The 15,010-nt window shown below is 39.1% G+C and overlaps 3 protein-coding genes across 3 annotated transcripts; 1 reads left to right on the top strand and 2 right to left on the bottom strand.

Moving 5' to 3' along the window:
- Nucleotides 1-1,034: 1,034 nt before the first annotated feature.
- Nucleotides 1,035-4,068, bottom strand: LOC140929872 (potassium channel subfamily K member 9-like). The gene is made up of 2 exons (XM_073379571.1): nt 3,763-4,068; nt 1,035-1,630 (listed from the first exon to the last, which is right to left on the bottom strand). The coding sequence occupies exons 1-2, from the start codon at nt 3,947-3,949 to the stop codon at nt 1,113-1,115; spliced, it is 705 nt and encodes a 234-aa protein (XP_073235672.1). The 5' UTR covers nt 3,950-4,068; the 3' UTR covers nt 1,035-1,112.
- Nucleotides 4,069-5,587: 1,519 nt separating this feature from the next.
- LOC140929871 (putative malate dehydrogenase 1B) lies at nt 5,588-7,310 on the bottom strand. The gene has a single exon (XM_073379570.1). It carries the CDS (start codon nt 7,293-7,295, stop codon nt 5,889-5,891), a length of 1,407 nt encoding a protein of 468 aa, XP_073235671.1. The 5' UTR covers nt 7,296-7,310; the 3' UTR covers nt 5,588-5,888.
- Nucleotides 7,311-7,377: 67 nt separating this feature from the next.
- Nucleotides 7,378-13,474, top strand: LOC140929870 (MKI67 FHA domain-interacting nucleolar phosphoprotein-like). The gene is made up of 6 exons (XM_073379569.1): nt 7,378-7,504; nt 7,622-7,750; nt 9,249-9,357; nt 10,700-10,806; nt 11,884-11,994; nt 13,314-13,474. Exons 1-6 carry the CDS (start codon nt 7,394-7,396, stop codon nt 13,377-13,379), a joined length of 633 nt encoding a protein of 210 aa, XP_073235670.1. The 5' UTR covers nt 7,378-7,393; the 3' UTR covers nt 13,380-13,474.
- Nucleotides 13,475-15,010: the final 1,536 nt, after the last annotated feature.

Below are 15,010 nucleotides of genomic sequence, written 5' to 3'. Positions count from 1 at the left end.
GGGAGAGGGGGAAACCTAGGCACAGCCGTATTTCAAACTGTAAATTGAAGGTCACTCTCCAACTTCCTACCAAAAAGGGGAGGGGCAGATATAAGAGAAGTGTCTCAAACACTTTTGGCCAGGATTGTCCGAAACGTCAATTGCTCGCGAGGGTCTCTAAAACGGTACTTTTTCGAACTTTATTTAACAAGTCCTTGGCCTGATACGTGTAATTTTTGGGTTTTTGACATGTTTTGGAAATTGAAGTAGGGGACTGGAGCTCACACAGTGTTTTTTCTTTTTAGACTGCAAGCGGTATCTTTTCAGCCAGTCAGCACTCGAGAGAGCGAACAGAGAACCGGGAAGGGAGCTGTAGAGAGGCAGGACCCGAGGAACTAAGATAACAACAACGACTACTTTTAAACTGTCGATTTTATTGTTTTGCGTAATTATACACATTTAGTACCATGGCACAATGCACCTGATGCCGGAAATAGCTACTACGCTAATCGAGCAGGGATGAGATAAAAGATCCTAATTATGGCAGAAAAACAACGGGGAAGATAACTTACAATTTCAAAAAAGAAACTAAAAGAAACGGCTATGATTTTTAGCTACAACAGTTTTATAGTACTTTTCTATACATACTTAGCTTACTGTAACTTCCTCTATTAAGCCTCCCGGGGGGCTTATTTATTTCAAACACATTTAAGGGGGGATTAATAGAGACGGGAGGCTTATTTGCGGGGGGGAAAAGCTTTTTTAATTTAGCACGGATTATGGTGTCAGTTCACCATAAAAACCTAGAATGCAAAGTGGAAAAGCTCAAGTACAAGAAATTGGAGCTCATGCAGCCGAGGATCAAAAACAAATCCGAACTTCCAGTTGGTGAATAAACCATCCTGGATCAGTCTACAGGAAGTTTTACAGTCGTGATTAATCAATACAATCTATCATTATTTTATTAGTGAATAAGAAGGAGAGGAGGGAGGCTAAAAAAAGAGGAGGGGCTTATCAACTTTTTTCCCCGGAAAAGGAAGGACTTATTCTAGAGACGGGGCTTATATTAACAGAGGATTTGCGGTAACTGTTTGAGAAGATTTGGCGGGGCTACTTATTTTGAATCTGCTGCTTTAAACGTTTGCCTGGACATCTTTTCCGTTTGCGTGGATATCTCTTTCGTCATCATTATCAACCTTAGCGGTAACACGCCCGACCAGTGTCGTCGATGCGGCTGCATGCAACATACTTGAGACGGCGGTCAGCTGCAGAAAGATGAAAGCAACCACTATGTACTTGTTACTTGGTAGCATGTCTCCAAAGCCAACGGTAGTGAAAGAGATAGCGTAGAAATAGATGCTTCCTTCATAACTCCAGTCGGCTTCGGCCCACATCTGTACACCAGCTCCGGCAAGTAGCAGTAAAAGCAAATAAATAAATCCAAGGACGAAGCATTTCCCGTTTAAGCGGTTAGGAGGATCGTATTTCCTCATGCACCGTGTCTCAATGGCTGTGACGAGCCATCTCTGCCCTCGAAAGATGTATTGACCTATAAGCCTGAGGAGAAGGATTGTTATTGGAATGCCAAAAAATGCGTACACAACACATAGGACTTTACCAAGGAGTGTCACAGGATACAAATCTCCATATCCTAAAAGATAAACATATAAGAAAAATGCATAAAATTATTACAATATTCATCAGTCGTCTGATTTACGGACACCACTTTCACAGCTAGCTATTCCGTTATTTCCCTGGGGAAAGCCTTTCATTTTCAGTGCATTTTAATGCGGGCAACAGACACTTTTTCCTTGTTTAATCATTGAAAGTGAGAGCAAAGGGAGTGTTGGGAAAGGGAGAAAAAGAACCACTCCACGACCTCCACCACTTCCCATCTCTCCCCCACGCGCTCTGCACACGTTCCCATCATCCCACTTTGGCTTCTCCAACTTCGTCCCCAGCGTTTTTCTTATTTCTAAAGGAAAATCCCTGGGAACAAGATCGGAAGCTTCTCGCTCGTCCCCAGCTCCCCGCTTTAAAAGCTTCAAAATCGTGCTCCCCACCCCTGATGTCTTGAAAAGCCTATGGACACAATTTTGACCTCGCTAAAGCGAAAACTTTCCTTGACAACTGCGTGCTGTAATACTGTAATCATTACATTTTCTAAAGCAAGAGATTGCCATATTATGGCTCTTGTCTAAAGGTAGACGGGATAAGATTTGAACCCATTTGAACCTGTAAATGTTCTTTCTCTCGGTATAGCTCTGGCCCTGAGGAAGGCTAATTTTGTTAGCCAAAATATTGGCCTATAATAAATCAACCCTTTGCCGTAGTGCCAGCCTTGCATTCAGTTTTGTTTCATTTTACTCTTCAAGTGACGTCTGGCGACAGCATCTCTTTAATTAGAGATCCGGCAACAGGAACCAGTCAGTTATATTTACGTGTTGCGTGGACCCTTGCATTCAAACCTTTTTCCTGTTCTTGTGTTCGTATAAAGTCATTTGTGGTATAGGATTTCAGGTATTCAGAAATTTTATTAAGTAGAGACTAAGTTCAACTACTAATAAATTGTTATTAATTGACTTCAGAGTATCATGCATAAGAAAACCACATCGTTAATGTTAAAAAATGCCCCTCAGATTAGTCCTAATTGTTTAGTTTGATTGACTTGTTAGAGTACAGTTTTACATTTCCTTTATCTTTTCTTATTCCAACCACAGAAAAAAAGCAACTGAATAAAGAGCTCTCAACTGAATCTCAGTCTGGGTGTGTTCACCCCTTAAGCTAAAGTAAAACGGGCAACAAAAAACGCGCAACTTGTTTTGCAGCATTCAGTGCTGCAAAACGAGCTGAATAGCGATGTTGCGAAAGCTAAACCTTACAGATAAGTGAAATGGAAGAGAAGAAGTCAAAAAGAGATTTGACTGTTAGTGTAAGCCAACAAAAGAAAAGAGCAAGTTCACGGTTAATAAGTCTAGTAGTTCAGCTGGCTGCTGGTCGCGAGTATTTCTCGCCTCGCCGTTCCCCAGTAAACGACACGAAGTTCGTCTCAGAATAAATTGAAGACATGCAAAATTTTGGGGGGCACTAGGTGCATCATGGGTAATATCTTCCTCAGGAAGACATCCAACACCCAAGCCTCTAGAGCACAAGTTCTGGGAGGCTATCCTTTATCCAACTCCAAACCCTTCAAATCTTTAAAATTCGCTGTTTTCAGCTAGAAGAAAGGCAATAAACAACATTTCAGGCAAAATGGGTTAATTTTGATCTTACTTTTTTGCGGTATCGATCCTAAGACCTCTACGAACATACGAACGGTGACAGTCACGATTTTGACAAAAGTTTTGAGCCGTAAAAAATTAACGACAAGTTTTCTTTATTTACCGTTTCTTCGAAGGCTGAAATTTGAAACATTTCCATAAATTCGTCAAAAAAAATTCGTATTTCGATGACATTTTCTTCAAAACAAGACTCTGCAGAGTATGTGTACTGAAGAAAATCTACGTGACTCCAATTAAGAATTTCTGTTTTAATAAGCGCCCATACCATAAACGGTCGTTCAGTTCTTCAGAAAAAAAAAACAATAAAAAAACACAATAAATTAAAACAAGTCGATTTTGAGACGACATCACTGCAGTACGACGGCGGGAAAAAATAGTCCTTTAAAACTGAGTGTCCGTAATTATAAAGCCGCAATGTCATCTTAACAAGTCGAAGTTTACAATAATCTTGTAGTCTGCTTTTACCCCTCACGGACTCGAAGTGTTTTACATCTTTTCTTACCAATGGTCGTGAGTAACACGAAAGTAAACCAGAAGGAGTTTTCATAACTCCAGCTTCGCTCTTCATTCTCCTTTTCCTTCCTTGCACTTCCCTCCACAGCAGAGAACGCAAAGACACCAATCACAACATAAGCGCTCCATAAGAGCAGCAAAGCGAAAAACATCTTGTTCTTATTGCAAAATGCCATATCGTCGACTAACTGATACGGACACTAAGCTTATAAAGACTGCCGGAGAAGTGAGTCCTTTATTGTACTGTGCCGCTTTTGTTTTGGTTAAAGAAAACAGGCTTATCACACGCACGTTAAGTTTATTATCATGGTAATAAGATTGGTATCTAAGAGAGCAGCTAAAACATTCAAGAAACGTTGGTCGAGGGCCAATGTGAACTTTCTAGTTAGTCCGAAGTTCCGACTTCACTTGTCTGTGTTCCAACTCGATGCGAAATAGGCTATTTCCAGCTTCCAAAAAATCTCTCCCTTTCAAAACGAGGCTAAGTACAAAACCGTTCCTGTTAAAATGACTTTTATTTGAAAAGAATATCATATCATGACCAATCAGCTTCATATCATTTACTTCGCACTTAGCATCCCTTTAAAACAGAGGTTTTGGGCAGCTCGGGTGGTTTTTGCTCATCCTCACCCCAATGTGCCTCTAAAATAATTTTCCCGACCCTGTAAGTTTCGGTTTGGCCTAAGGATAAGATGAGGGCCCGGAGAAAGTGGGCCCCTCCCTAGATGCGCCCAGGGGAACTTACTATAATGGCCTTTATGTCGACGCTCCTTCCGAGAGGGGTACCTTTTTCTGCTCAGTTTTTGGAAGCAAGGAGCCGCGTTACACAATAGAAGAACTGGATAACAGAGGATCTAATCAGCTATAAAATATCTGAACAACGGAAAGAAGCAAGGCTGATTTTACAGTTGGGAATATATGTAATTTTGGTTATCAATATTTCGAAAAGCACAGCTTTTCTTCTTCAACCCGGACGTTGCTACATTTTACCCAAAATACATAAAACGGGTAACCCTGGCCGCCCTATTGTTTCCAGATGCAGGGTGTGCAGCTGCACGGTTGCTCAAAAAATAGGAAAATAGGAAACTCAGGATTGGGAAAATTGGAAGATAAAAAAAAATAGGAGAAAAATAGGAAAATCAGTAGTACTTTCGTCGACATAGATAGCCTCCCTGCACCCCATCAGGCCTATAATAAAGGCTACGAGTCCTCAGCTTCTACGATCGGAGGATTTCGATCAACTTTCACGCTTTAGAAGGAGTGAAAATGATCAGTATTGTTAGTTTATTCTTTCAGTTACGCTGTAATCAGAATGATATGCTTGACTACAGGTCGAGCGCGGTTCTATAATCAAAGGTGATCATATGCAAATTCCCGTCAAGTTGGCGGCAAATCTTTGAAAAGCTTGAAAGAGTGAAATTTCTCAGGATAGAAATTTTTTACGATTGCGTTGTCATTGAAGGATATCGAACTAAAAAGGACCATGGAAAGCTTTCCTTCCATTAATCTACAATCGGTAGTTGGTTGAGAATATGCTTGTTTGAGTCAAAAGACCGCATAGTTGAAAGTACCGAACCAGGCTTTTCGCGGTGTGTCTGCAAAATGATCCCACTGATCTATTTATAACGCAGAAGAAAGAGAGATATAGCACTACGATACACCAGCTAGTAAAAGGCATAAGAAAAAATAAATAAATGGATAAGTGGCTGCACCTTTGCTCATATGCACATGTTTGGCACTTCATCTCTACCACACAATTTTTTGGCTAAGGAAAATCGAGAAAGGTTAAGGCAGGGCTCTTATCACTATCTTGCAGTGCTTAATTGGGATTTATTCACTTGGTTGACAGATACAGCATTTACGCTACATATATTCTACATATCACTGATTGATAACTACACATACTGATCTTGATAACTAATCATCTGAATGTTCGAGAAAATAAGGAACGGCTGACTCTTTCAATAATACTGAGTATTAAAATATCTTATCGCCTGAAAACACCCCCTTTACTAAATGAATATTAACAGGAATATCATTAGAGCAGAATCTGTTGTTCATGTGGTGACAACTTGTACCTACAGTGTTTATACAACTGCACTACAGTTCCTCTTATTACTCTGTGCTAATTTCACTAAGAAGATCTTCACAATCCTTCTTCAGCTCTTCTGCAATCGTCTGCAGTTGGGTTTTGATTGCTTCATCGAGGGGGATATCGTCTATTATGTTCCAGGAACCTTGGCGAAACTTAACTGGTACAGAAAAGACAATGTCTTGTGGAAGATCATACCATCCATCTGAGAAAACGCCGAGTGAGTAAATCTCTGAAGATGATCCTTGCCACAAATCATGAAGTTGTGATAACACTGATGAGCTACCCGACAATGCAGGAATAGCACCTGGGTTTTTCACATTATCCATGGGCTTTTTTAATGTTTCCAGGAATTCTCCAGTCAGCCATTTATCATCATGTACCATCTCGGGTACTGACCGTGTGAACCCAGGGACATGCGGCCCCCAAATGGCTCCATCGTACCCATGAACTCTTGAATTTCTGGGGTCCGCAACAGTGGTCACACCTAGATTGCCCCAGATGATAACATCCTTTATCCCTGCAGTGTTCACACTTAGTTTTTTGGCCAGTAGCCCCTTGGCATGGTTTTCCTGTAAGCGAGCTAAGGCACAAATGTTCTGTTTGGGAATTGACGGGGCAAATTTACTAGCGACAAATGCATTCACACATGCGGAACCCCCTCCAATGAGAATTTTCACATCTTTTTTCGCATACTGGTCAAGTGCTAGACCGTGAGCTTTAAAAATTCTGGCACTGGAAATAAGCTGCTCCTTTTTATCTTCGCCGTCTCTAAGAGGTAGGCCATCAAGTAAAACAGCGACGCTTGCATCTTTAAAAGCAACAGCCGGGTCGGGGGTGTAAATAACTTCTCTCAAGAGAGGCCATGAACAATCTTGTATCTCCATAGCAGTGCCTTTTAAAACATCCTGAGACTCAGCCGTGTCGAGCAGATATATGCTGACGTCTTGATCCATTCCAAATACTTCTCCTTGCGCTAAATAAGTTAACACACCATAAGCAAGAGCACTAGAGGCGCCCGAAACACAAACTCGAAGAGGGGTTATTTCAGCCTTTCTTTGCTCCTCCTCGGCGTCAATCTCAATCTTGGTTTGTAGATTTTCTTTCGCTATGTTCACGAGCTCATCGCTCATTTTTGCGGACGTTATACCGTAATACCCTTTCGCCATTTCAAGAAAGTCGTCGCATCCACCGAGAAGAATTCCCTTGCCACCACGATCAACCAATTCGCGCCAAATGAGAGGAGAACTAACATGCTGCCAACCTTTCTCTTCACAAGTCATTTTTAGCCAGATTTCCCAATCTTCAGGCTGCTTAACAATCTTATGGATTTTGAAATCTGGAAGATTTAGCGCCAGTTGGTCAGCGAGAAGTTCTGCTTTGGCATAGAAAGGGCAATTTGCCTTTCCTGCAATAACATACTTCGCCATTTTGTTTTCCGAATCTTCTTTACCGTCGTTACCATAGCAATTTTTTAGTTCGATCCTGTATCGCGGGCTCGCACAAGAACACGTGCTTCAAATTCAAGATGGCGGACGACAGCAGTGAAGAAGAAGCCAGTCAATCAACTTTAACTTTAGCTCTTGATTCCAACAAGCAGAAAGAATTTGAAGATAAAGTTAAAAAGCTAAAAGCACAGGTAAGTACATTTTTTGTCTTGAAAGGTGGTAAGAAACCCGGTTTAGTACTTATCGTCCTTATACCTTTGTTTAATACATCTGGCAAATTTCATATGGTATTTGTGTTGTTTTTCCAGGCTGAAGACTTAACCCCCGGTGTAATTTACCTCGGTCACATTCCACATGGGTTTTATGAGAATCAAATTCGTGACTTTTTCTCACAGTTTGGCACTGTAAATAAAGTCAGACTCTCAAGATGTAAGAAGGTAAATACTAACAATGATAAGAAATATTGCTGGAACAGTTTCTTCAAAGAAACTTTGTTTTTTTTAGAATTTAGTACGTCTTGTGTAAGTTTGATTGAATGACATCTGTTCCCATACTGTGCTGATTAATCAGAGCACCTGGAGCTCAAACTGAATGGAAAGAGATTTCTCCGAAAATCAATAAAGATGAATTAACCAAGTACAGCAAGTTTTCACAAATGTTTATTATAATGCGACCACTCAGTAAACATTCAGAAGTAAAAATCAACCTTTTTGAATTGATTCAACGTTTTAGTTTGTGGAAAGTCAGAAAGGGGCTGAACTAGGTAAACGTAGCCAGCATTGCAGCCGACCCACACATTGCCTAAACCATTTGTGTAGACTGTCGGCAAATGAGTGTACCAAATGTCGTTCTGATATCCGGCATAGTCACAAGGATATATGTGAGTGTTTGTGATAGGCAGGTTTCTTATGCACCTCACAATTGGCCCAATTGTTATGTGTGTGTGATGGTTGGGCGCAGTGAGATGTCAAAGTTCACAGTGTGAAGGGAGCTGGCAAGGAGTGTTTACGGTAAACAATGTAAGAGCAGTTTGAACTTGAAACCCTTCTTCTGAACAAAAGAAAATGCTTTGAGAGAATTCCTTCAAGGAAACATATCAACGTAAATTTGCTGACTGGTTTTCCAGCGTCTTCCATTCACTGTAGATGCACTGCCCTGTATTCTGCAATCTAGTCAACAGTTCTAGTGTCAAAACAAATCAAGAAATCATGATATTCACAGACAAAAAAAAACTAAACTCGTGTCAGACACATAGCTATTCAGGTCCAGGCATTTCGGAGAAAACCAAAGACACTAACCAGCTTCCTGGACTCAAAGCAGCAAAAATGATTTGCTCATTCAAAGTTTAGAACACTTCATGCACTGCATAAGCAACAAAGACCTCTGTTGTTCAAGCTCTAAGGTCATGTTTCACACTATCACAAGCTCGTTCTCTCTTGTCAGGAGCCATGAGTCATGTTTGGCCTGTGAACACTTTGCTTCAAATCAGACTAGGGTAATCACAAACTGAGTAAGAAACTAGCCAATCAAAAACGCCAACATATGTCCAAACAGGATTTTGTGTACATAATCTTCATAATGTATATAATAATTTCTAAAACTTTCATTAAGATCGATTCACTGTATCACCTTGAAATTTCAAGACAAATCTATCCTACTTACCGGTCAAAAATCTGCATTACAACAGTCACTGTTTTGACGTTATGCTAATTTTTCCAAAATAATGCACACTATACATACCTCCATGACTAGTACATTTAGTTTGAATTTGTCGCATCTTTTGAATGTAAAATATTGACAATACTCACACTGGAATGTACTAGTCATTGATATATGTATTAGTCATTTCTTGATTTAGAAAGTACTGCAGTTGATTCTTTTTGTTAGCTTTTCTGGTTGAATTGTTTTGAGTTTTTACTTTGTTCTAACCTTCAGACTGCAAGATCAAAAGGTTATGCCTTTGTTGAATTCGCTTGTGATGAAGTGGCCAAAATTGTAGCTGAAACTATGCATAACTACATGATGTTTGGAAAATTATTAAAATGTGAGTATAAAAAAGGAAAAGATTTTAGTTAACATATAGAATAACAATGTTACTACCTGTATCACTGTTCAAGGCTGTGCTCAGAGAAAAATTGAAGGGAGCCCAGATGCTCATGAGTTAACTGTTTAGTCTGAAAGCACAACTACTGTCAAGAGTAAAAGCACATTTACTGAAGCCATATGCTACAATCATATTTCCTTGTGGCTCAAAAAGTGTGCAAAAGAAATTTGCAAAGCATTCATTTCTGTAATAGCTTGCTGATGTGGGCAAGAGGGTGTGAAATGTTTGCGGACATCTTGTCTCAGATTTCCTAGTTATTTAGTGATAAGGTTGATGCACTGTCATATACAGTAAAAATCTGTGACTAAACACCTGCATTTTTCCAAGTTGAGCATTGTATCACTTCAGGACATCTCAAAGAAGAAGTATTTACAGAATTATTTATAATCATGTAATAAAGATTAAGAGATTTTAAGACGGAATCCACTAGAAAATTGAGAAATTTTAATTTTTAGTGGACAAAAACCTTGTACCAGAATAATTTAAAGTATATTGTATTCTTTTTTAAAAATTTCAAGGGCTAAAGATGTAATTAGTCATCTGTAATAACACCAAAGAAAATTTCTGATGAGTGCCCTAGAAAATGAATGTCAAATTTCACAAAATTACATCTTACACATGAAATTTTCAAAATTTTGCCTGTGTTTTCACAATTATTGTGAAATTTGATGTTCATTTTCTTGGACTCCCATGAGAAATTTTCTTTGGTGTTATTACAGATGACTCATAAGATCTTTAGCCCTTGAAAAATGTAAAAAATAATGCAATATTCTTTAAATTATTCTGGTACAAGGTTTTTGTCCACTGAAAATTAATATTACTTAATTTCCTGGTGGATTCTGTCTTAATATTGTAAAATCCAAGACTAATGGCTGAATGGCTATTTAAAACTTCTTCAGTTACTTGCTGGTGATAAGCTTTGAAATTAAATATTTCTAGGTGGCTTGGCAACCAGCTGGTCACAATTTTTGGACCCTTTACATAAGAAAATAGTAGGGAGAATTAAGCAGTTAATTAGAGGTCACTTACACCTTAAATGTTCATTTTGTTTTTGAAAACTTTGTAGACATTGTAGGTTAATGCAAAAAATTATGGCTCTAGACAGTATTTCTACAGTTATCCATGTGTCTCAATTTTTCCTGAATTGCTTTGAAATAGTTTCTTATAAGTTTTCCTTTTACAATATTCTGTTGATACTTCCACACACTAATTTTGCTGAAAATTACTGACTTTGGACTGTGGCTTAAACGTTTTCAAGAAATGTTGTTTTTTTCTTTCTCAGGCAAAGTTATTCCCAATGAAAAAGTTCATCCAAGACTTTGGAAAGGATCAGACAGAAAGTTCCGTTACATAAATTGGAAGAACGCTGAAAAAAAGAAACAGAACAAGGTGATCATTGATAGCCCCTGAAAACAGCCAACATTTTGCAATGCCCCACTGGTTTCCCCACAAAATGACCCCTGATGAACGAGCACAGAAATTCATACCGATGACATGTCTCTACCCAGATCTGGGCAGTGCTTCTGATCGGTCACACTGCATGGGAAATTTGCTTCAGCCAATCAAAAGAACTACCCAGATCTGGGTAGTAATGTATTGTCAGTATTGTAGAGAAACTGTATTTTTGCGCTTGTTACTCAGACGTCATATCCAGGGGAAATCAATGGTGGCATTGCAAAATGTTGGCCGTTTTCTCAGTCTTTATTATTGATAGATTGTAAATGCACACTTTGAGCTTGAAAAGATACCTCTTTCAGTCCAAGCCTTCCTGTATAAACCACTATAGACCCTGGGTGGACACTGGGTATAAACTATTTTCTAACAACTCCCCAAGCTGAACTTGACTACCAAGCTGAATTTTACTTATAATTACATGAATTTAAATTCATATATAAGTTATATACTCTCAGCTTTCCCTAAATGGAAACCTGCCATAAACAGATGCCTACATTGTAGAACTGGTCCCAGCTTGTTTTCAACATTATTATTCTCATTTATTCTCAAGACAAGGTCGTATGTAGGGGTGAGAAAATGAGAAATGCTTTATAAGGAGGCAGTGTGGCCAAGTGGTCAGCTCGTCGGACTTGCAATCTTGCAGTCCCAGGTTGAGTCCCTGTCTGGCGACTTGCTGGATTTGTTCTTGGTCGTCCTGAGTTCAAATCCTCGGCCATGCTTGTAAATAGCCAACTGGTTGCCTCCTGCCAGTTGGGGTTTTTTAATCCTGTTATGTTATATTTGAGTTATTTGTTTCTAAGTATATGGGTGGATTGCCTGTGAACTAGGTGGATAAGCTAAGTGCACTTTCCTCTATAAACCAAAGCCTTTAAACCTTTTTAAAACCTTTTATGTCACTTGGTGTCAGTGCCCAGTTTCTATCATGGGGATCAAGAGTAATTAACTTTGGAAAGGGGCTTACATCAAGGTATTCACAAAGATTTTATAATTATTTTTATGCACACCTTTCAGGAAAAGACTGACAAAGAACATGGGAAGCAAGTAAAGAATATTCTCAAGAAAGAAAATAAGAAAAGGAAAAAGATGAAAGAGCTAGGAATTGATTATGAATTTCCAGGATATGTAAGTCATTGTTGTGCTAATTACCATTCAATTTAACAAAGTTATCAGCAATGAGCACAGGGTCCAGAGGAGATATGTTTGTCGTTAGAACATCAAAACCATCGAAAACCTCGGAAAAAATGGGTTATTTTGATCGCATTACAGTTTCATTACACATTCTATAGACCGCAAACCAATAGACTGAGGGTTCGCAAGATCAGCTTACTTGGCACTTCGTGCCTTGGTCGCCCTTTGGGTGACGTGCCATGCGACGGCGAGGATATGGCTTGTGGTTATTGATTTTCAAAATGGTGAACAACAAAGTCGGTCTGGGTCAGATAAGAAGCGAAGAAATCGTTTACATAAGATTCATAAAGATCCCATTGGGCTAATTAATTGTGCTAAGCGACAGGTATAGACATTTTTCAAGGTGAGACTTTAAACAAGTAATTCATTTATTCTCACAAAACTCCTCTGGACCCTGTGCGATGAGAAGCTGGTTTGTTAACAGTGATCATTAGTAGCTGAATATTGGTGCATGTTTGGAGCACTTGATCCTCATGTAGCCATACAAAACATATTCCAGGGTGCTGAAGCATGGCAGATTTTCTGTGGAGTGTTCATCCAATTATCATTTCATTTCTATCTGTCCCTTCCCAATCCCTTTCCTATGTTAAATCAGGGGTTGAAAAATCTTGAATTCCAGCTTCTCCTTTGGACAAGCAGCTCTCACATTTGCTTGTTCCGCGCCACTTCTTACTTGCCTTAAGTAATGATTTTGTTTAATACAGGATGACTTGCCGCACCCTTACCCATTGGACAAGTAAGCTTTAAAAGTTACTTGCCCAGCAAGAAAATGTGGATCAATTATTTAGCTTTCTGGGAAACTGTCCACCTACCCTTCCCCTAACCCAACATTTTGCCCTAAGTGAGAAGTAAAAATTAATAATAATGTTGGCTTAGGGGAGGGGTCGGTGGGTAGTTTCCCAGAAAGCTACATTGATCAGAAAATGTATTGTCCCAGACGGGACTTTTTTCAAATCGTGTAAGTGAGTGTGACTGGTGCATGCCAATGTGGGGGCTCATGGTTGGGTTGAAGTTTTTTGTCATGGAAGTTGTCACTGTGTAAGGTTGCCTGATCCCAGTGGCTCTTTGGCATTTCCAGGTACTAATCTTTCATACACTTACAGTGTGACGCATGAATTGATTCATTTCATATATTTCAATTGACATTACTCTGTAAACAGTCCACAAAACTAGATTTCGGGGAGCTGAATAGCCCGGGTAGTTTTCATGATTCTGTTTTAACCAATCGAAAACTTCTTCCTCATCACCTACAGGCCTCTGAGATGAAAGCAAAACGTCCAAAACACACAAGATTTGACAGAGAAGAAAACAAAGAGTAGTGGACAAGCCAATGTTTCTTATGTATAAAGAAAAGAATTTCAGCCAGTACAACAAAATACAGCAACCCGTTTGGGATTTAGTCAGCTTTCAGAGAAAGAAAGTGGAAGTTTGTCTCTATTTAGACATAACGGTTTTGCCAGTACCTCTCCAATGTTATAAGTTTTGAAAAATTTTCGTGTTCTATAACTGAATCAAAAAGAGAGCATTAATTATTTTCGTTGTCTGAACATGTTTTATGGGGTTCTTGAATAGGACCTCTGGATCTTTTAAGAGATGAAGGCCTGCATATGTGAGTACGATTGCCGTGCCTGAACTTCGGTAAAATCTCGCCTCAGAATCTAAAGGTCTCTTATCTCAATAATAAAGAGCGAAGTACTTGTTAAAAATGACAGTTTAACAGAATTATACTGTGGTCAAGGTGTGATATTACTGATTATATGTTTATTTGCGATAAAGCGAATTTTTTGATATGGTAAAATACTTTATACAGCAAACTATTCACTTCACAGTCCCCTATTTTTCCTTCTGATCGTCGGCCATCTTAGGAAAAATAAGAGACTGTGAATAATCTATTGTACAATTGTGTACACTTCTCATTTGGTGGCTGTTTCTTTTTATTGCCTACTCGCTAAACAAGAGAACATCTGAATGCTGACAGGACTCATACCCAAGAGAACTCTTATTATACCCTGCGAGCAGAGGCTATATTTTCGCTGTGTGAGCTGTCGTGCGAAAATTAGCCTCTGATTACGGAGAGGTGCTATAATCGTATCCTGTGAACAGAACGTACTTCTTTTCGCCCATTTGTTCACCGGTCTTGTCAAACCGCAGAGCCACGGGAAGACGTATGGTATTTTAAATTTACTCGATTCTCATGTGATTCAAGTCGTGCGCTTGCATCAGTAGCAATTCATAGCAGTGATGCGTAAAGAAAAACAAAGTATATCAATTTTTAAAATGGGAAATGTGCTGAAAGAAGATCATCGTGTCACGAGTTTGGGGACAAAAATTAACATGAAGTCTTAATTTTTAATATAGTTTTAAAAGCGATGATAGGCTCAGCAGAGTTTTACCAAAGCAGGAAATAAGTAAGAATTAAATCTGACGATGATAAAATATTTTATGTCGCGTCTTGGCGCCAAAAAAAAAAAAAAAACAAAAAAAACAGGGGGTACTTAAAGAAGGTTTAAACGGGGAGGCTCCGCCTCGAGGGCCAACTCCTTACCCTTTCATATACCATTTTTCATGAACAAGGTACCCCTTTAATATACCTTCTATTAACAATTGGTACGCCTTTCATATACCTTGTTTAGAACTTTGCTTCCCTTTCAACTCCTTTAACTGCTCCGTCTTTTCAATATGAATAAACCTCTAAACCAGAAAGTTTTCTTGTCTCTTTCACATCCATAAAATGTGTCTGTTAGCCCTTTTTGGTCCTTTTACAGACCCAAATGACAGATTTCCTGACCCTTTCATATACTTCAGCCAGTAAAATCCCTACCCTTTCAGATACCTGACGTCTGAAAACGGTATCCCTTTCGGCCGGAGCCTTCCCTTATAGGCCATTATAATTAATAACTTATTAGCCATATATGGTTAGGAATTTTTTGTTGTTTGTAATTTTAGTTAT

Source organism: Porites lutea, chromosome 3, assembly GCF_958299795.1.
Source record: "Porites lutea chromosome 3, jaPorLute2.1, whole genome shotgun sequence".
Lineage (NCBI taxonomy): Eukaryota > Metazoa > Cnidaria > Anthozoa > Scleractinia > Poritidae > Porites > Porites lutea.
This window is presented reverse-complemented; position numbering and strand designations above follow the sequence as displayed.

Bases quoted from the DNA above. Each gene is read 5' to 3' on its own strand.
- LOC140929872 (XM_073379571.1), bottom strand. From the start codon at position 3,949: ATGGCATTTTGCAATAAGAACAAGATGTTTTTCGCTTTGCTGCTCTTA. The intron at 1,631-3,762 runs GTAAGAAAAGAT...TTTATCTTTTAG, and splicing joins CGTGTTACTCACGACCATTG to GATATGGAGATTTGTATCCT.
- LOC140929871 (XM_073379570.1), bottom strand. From the start codon at position 7,295: ATGGCGAAGTATGTTATTGCAGGAAAGGCAAATTGCCCTTTCTATGCC.
- LOC140929870 (XM_073379569.1), top strand. From the start codon at position 7,394: ATGGCGGACGACAGCAGTGAAGAAGAAGCCAGTCAATCAACTTTAACT. The intron at 9,358-10,699 runs GTGAGTATAAAA...TTTCTTTCTCAG, and splicing joins GTTTGGAAAATTATTAAAAT to GCAAAGTTATTCCCAATGAA. The intron at 11,995-13,313 runs GTAAGTCATTGT...CATCACCTACAG, and splicing joins ATTATGAATTTCCAGGATAT to GCCTCTGAGATGAAAGCAAA.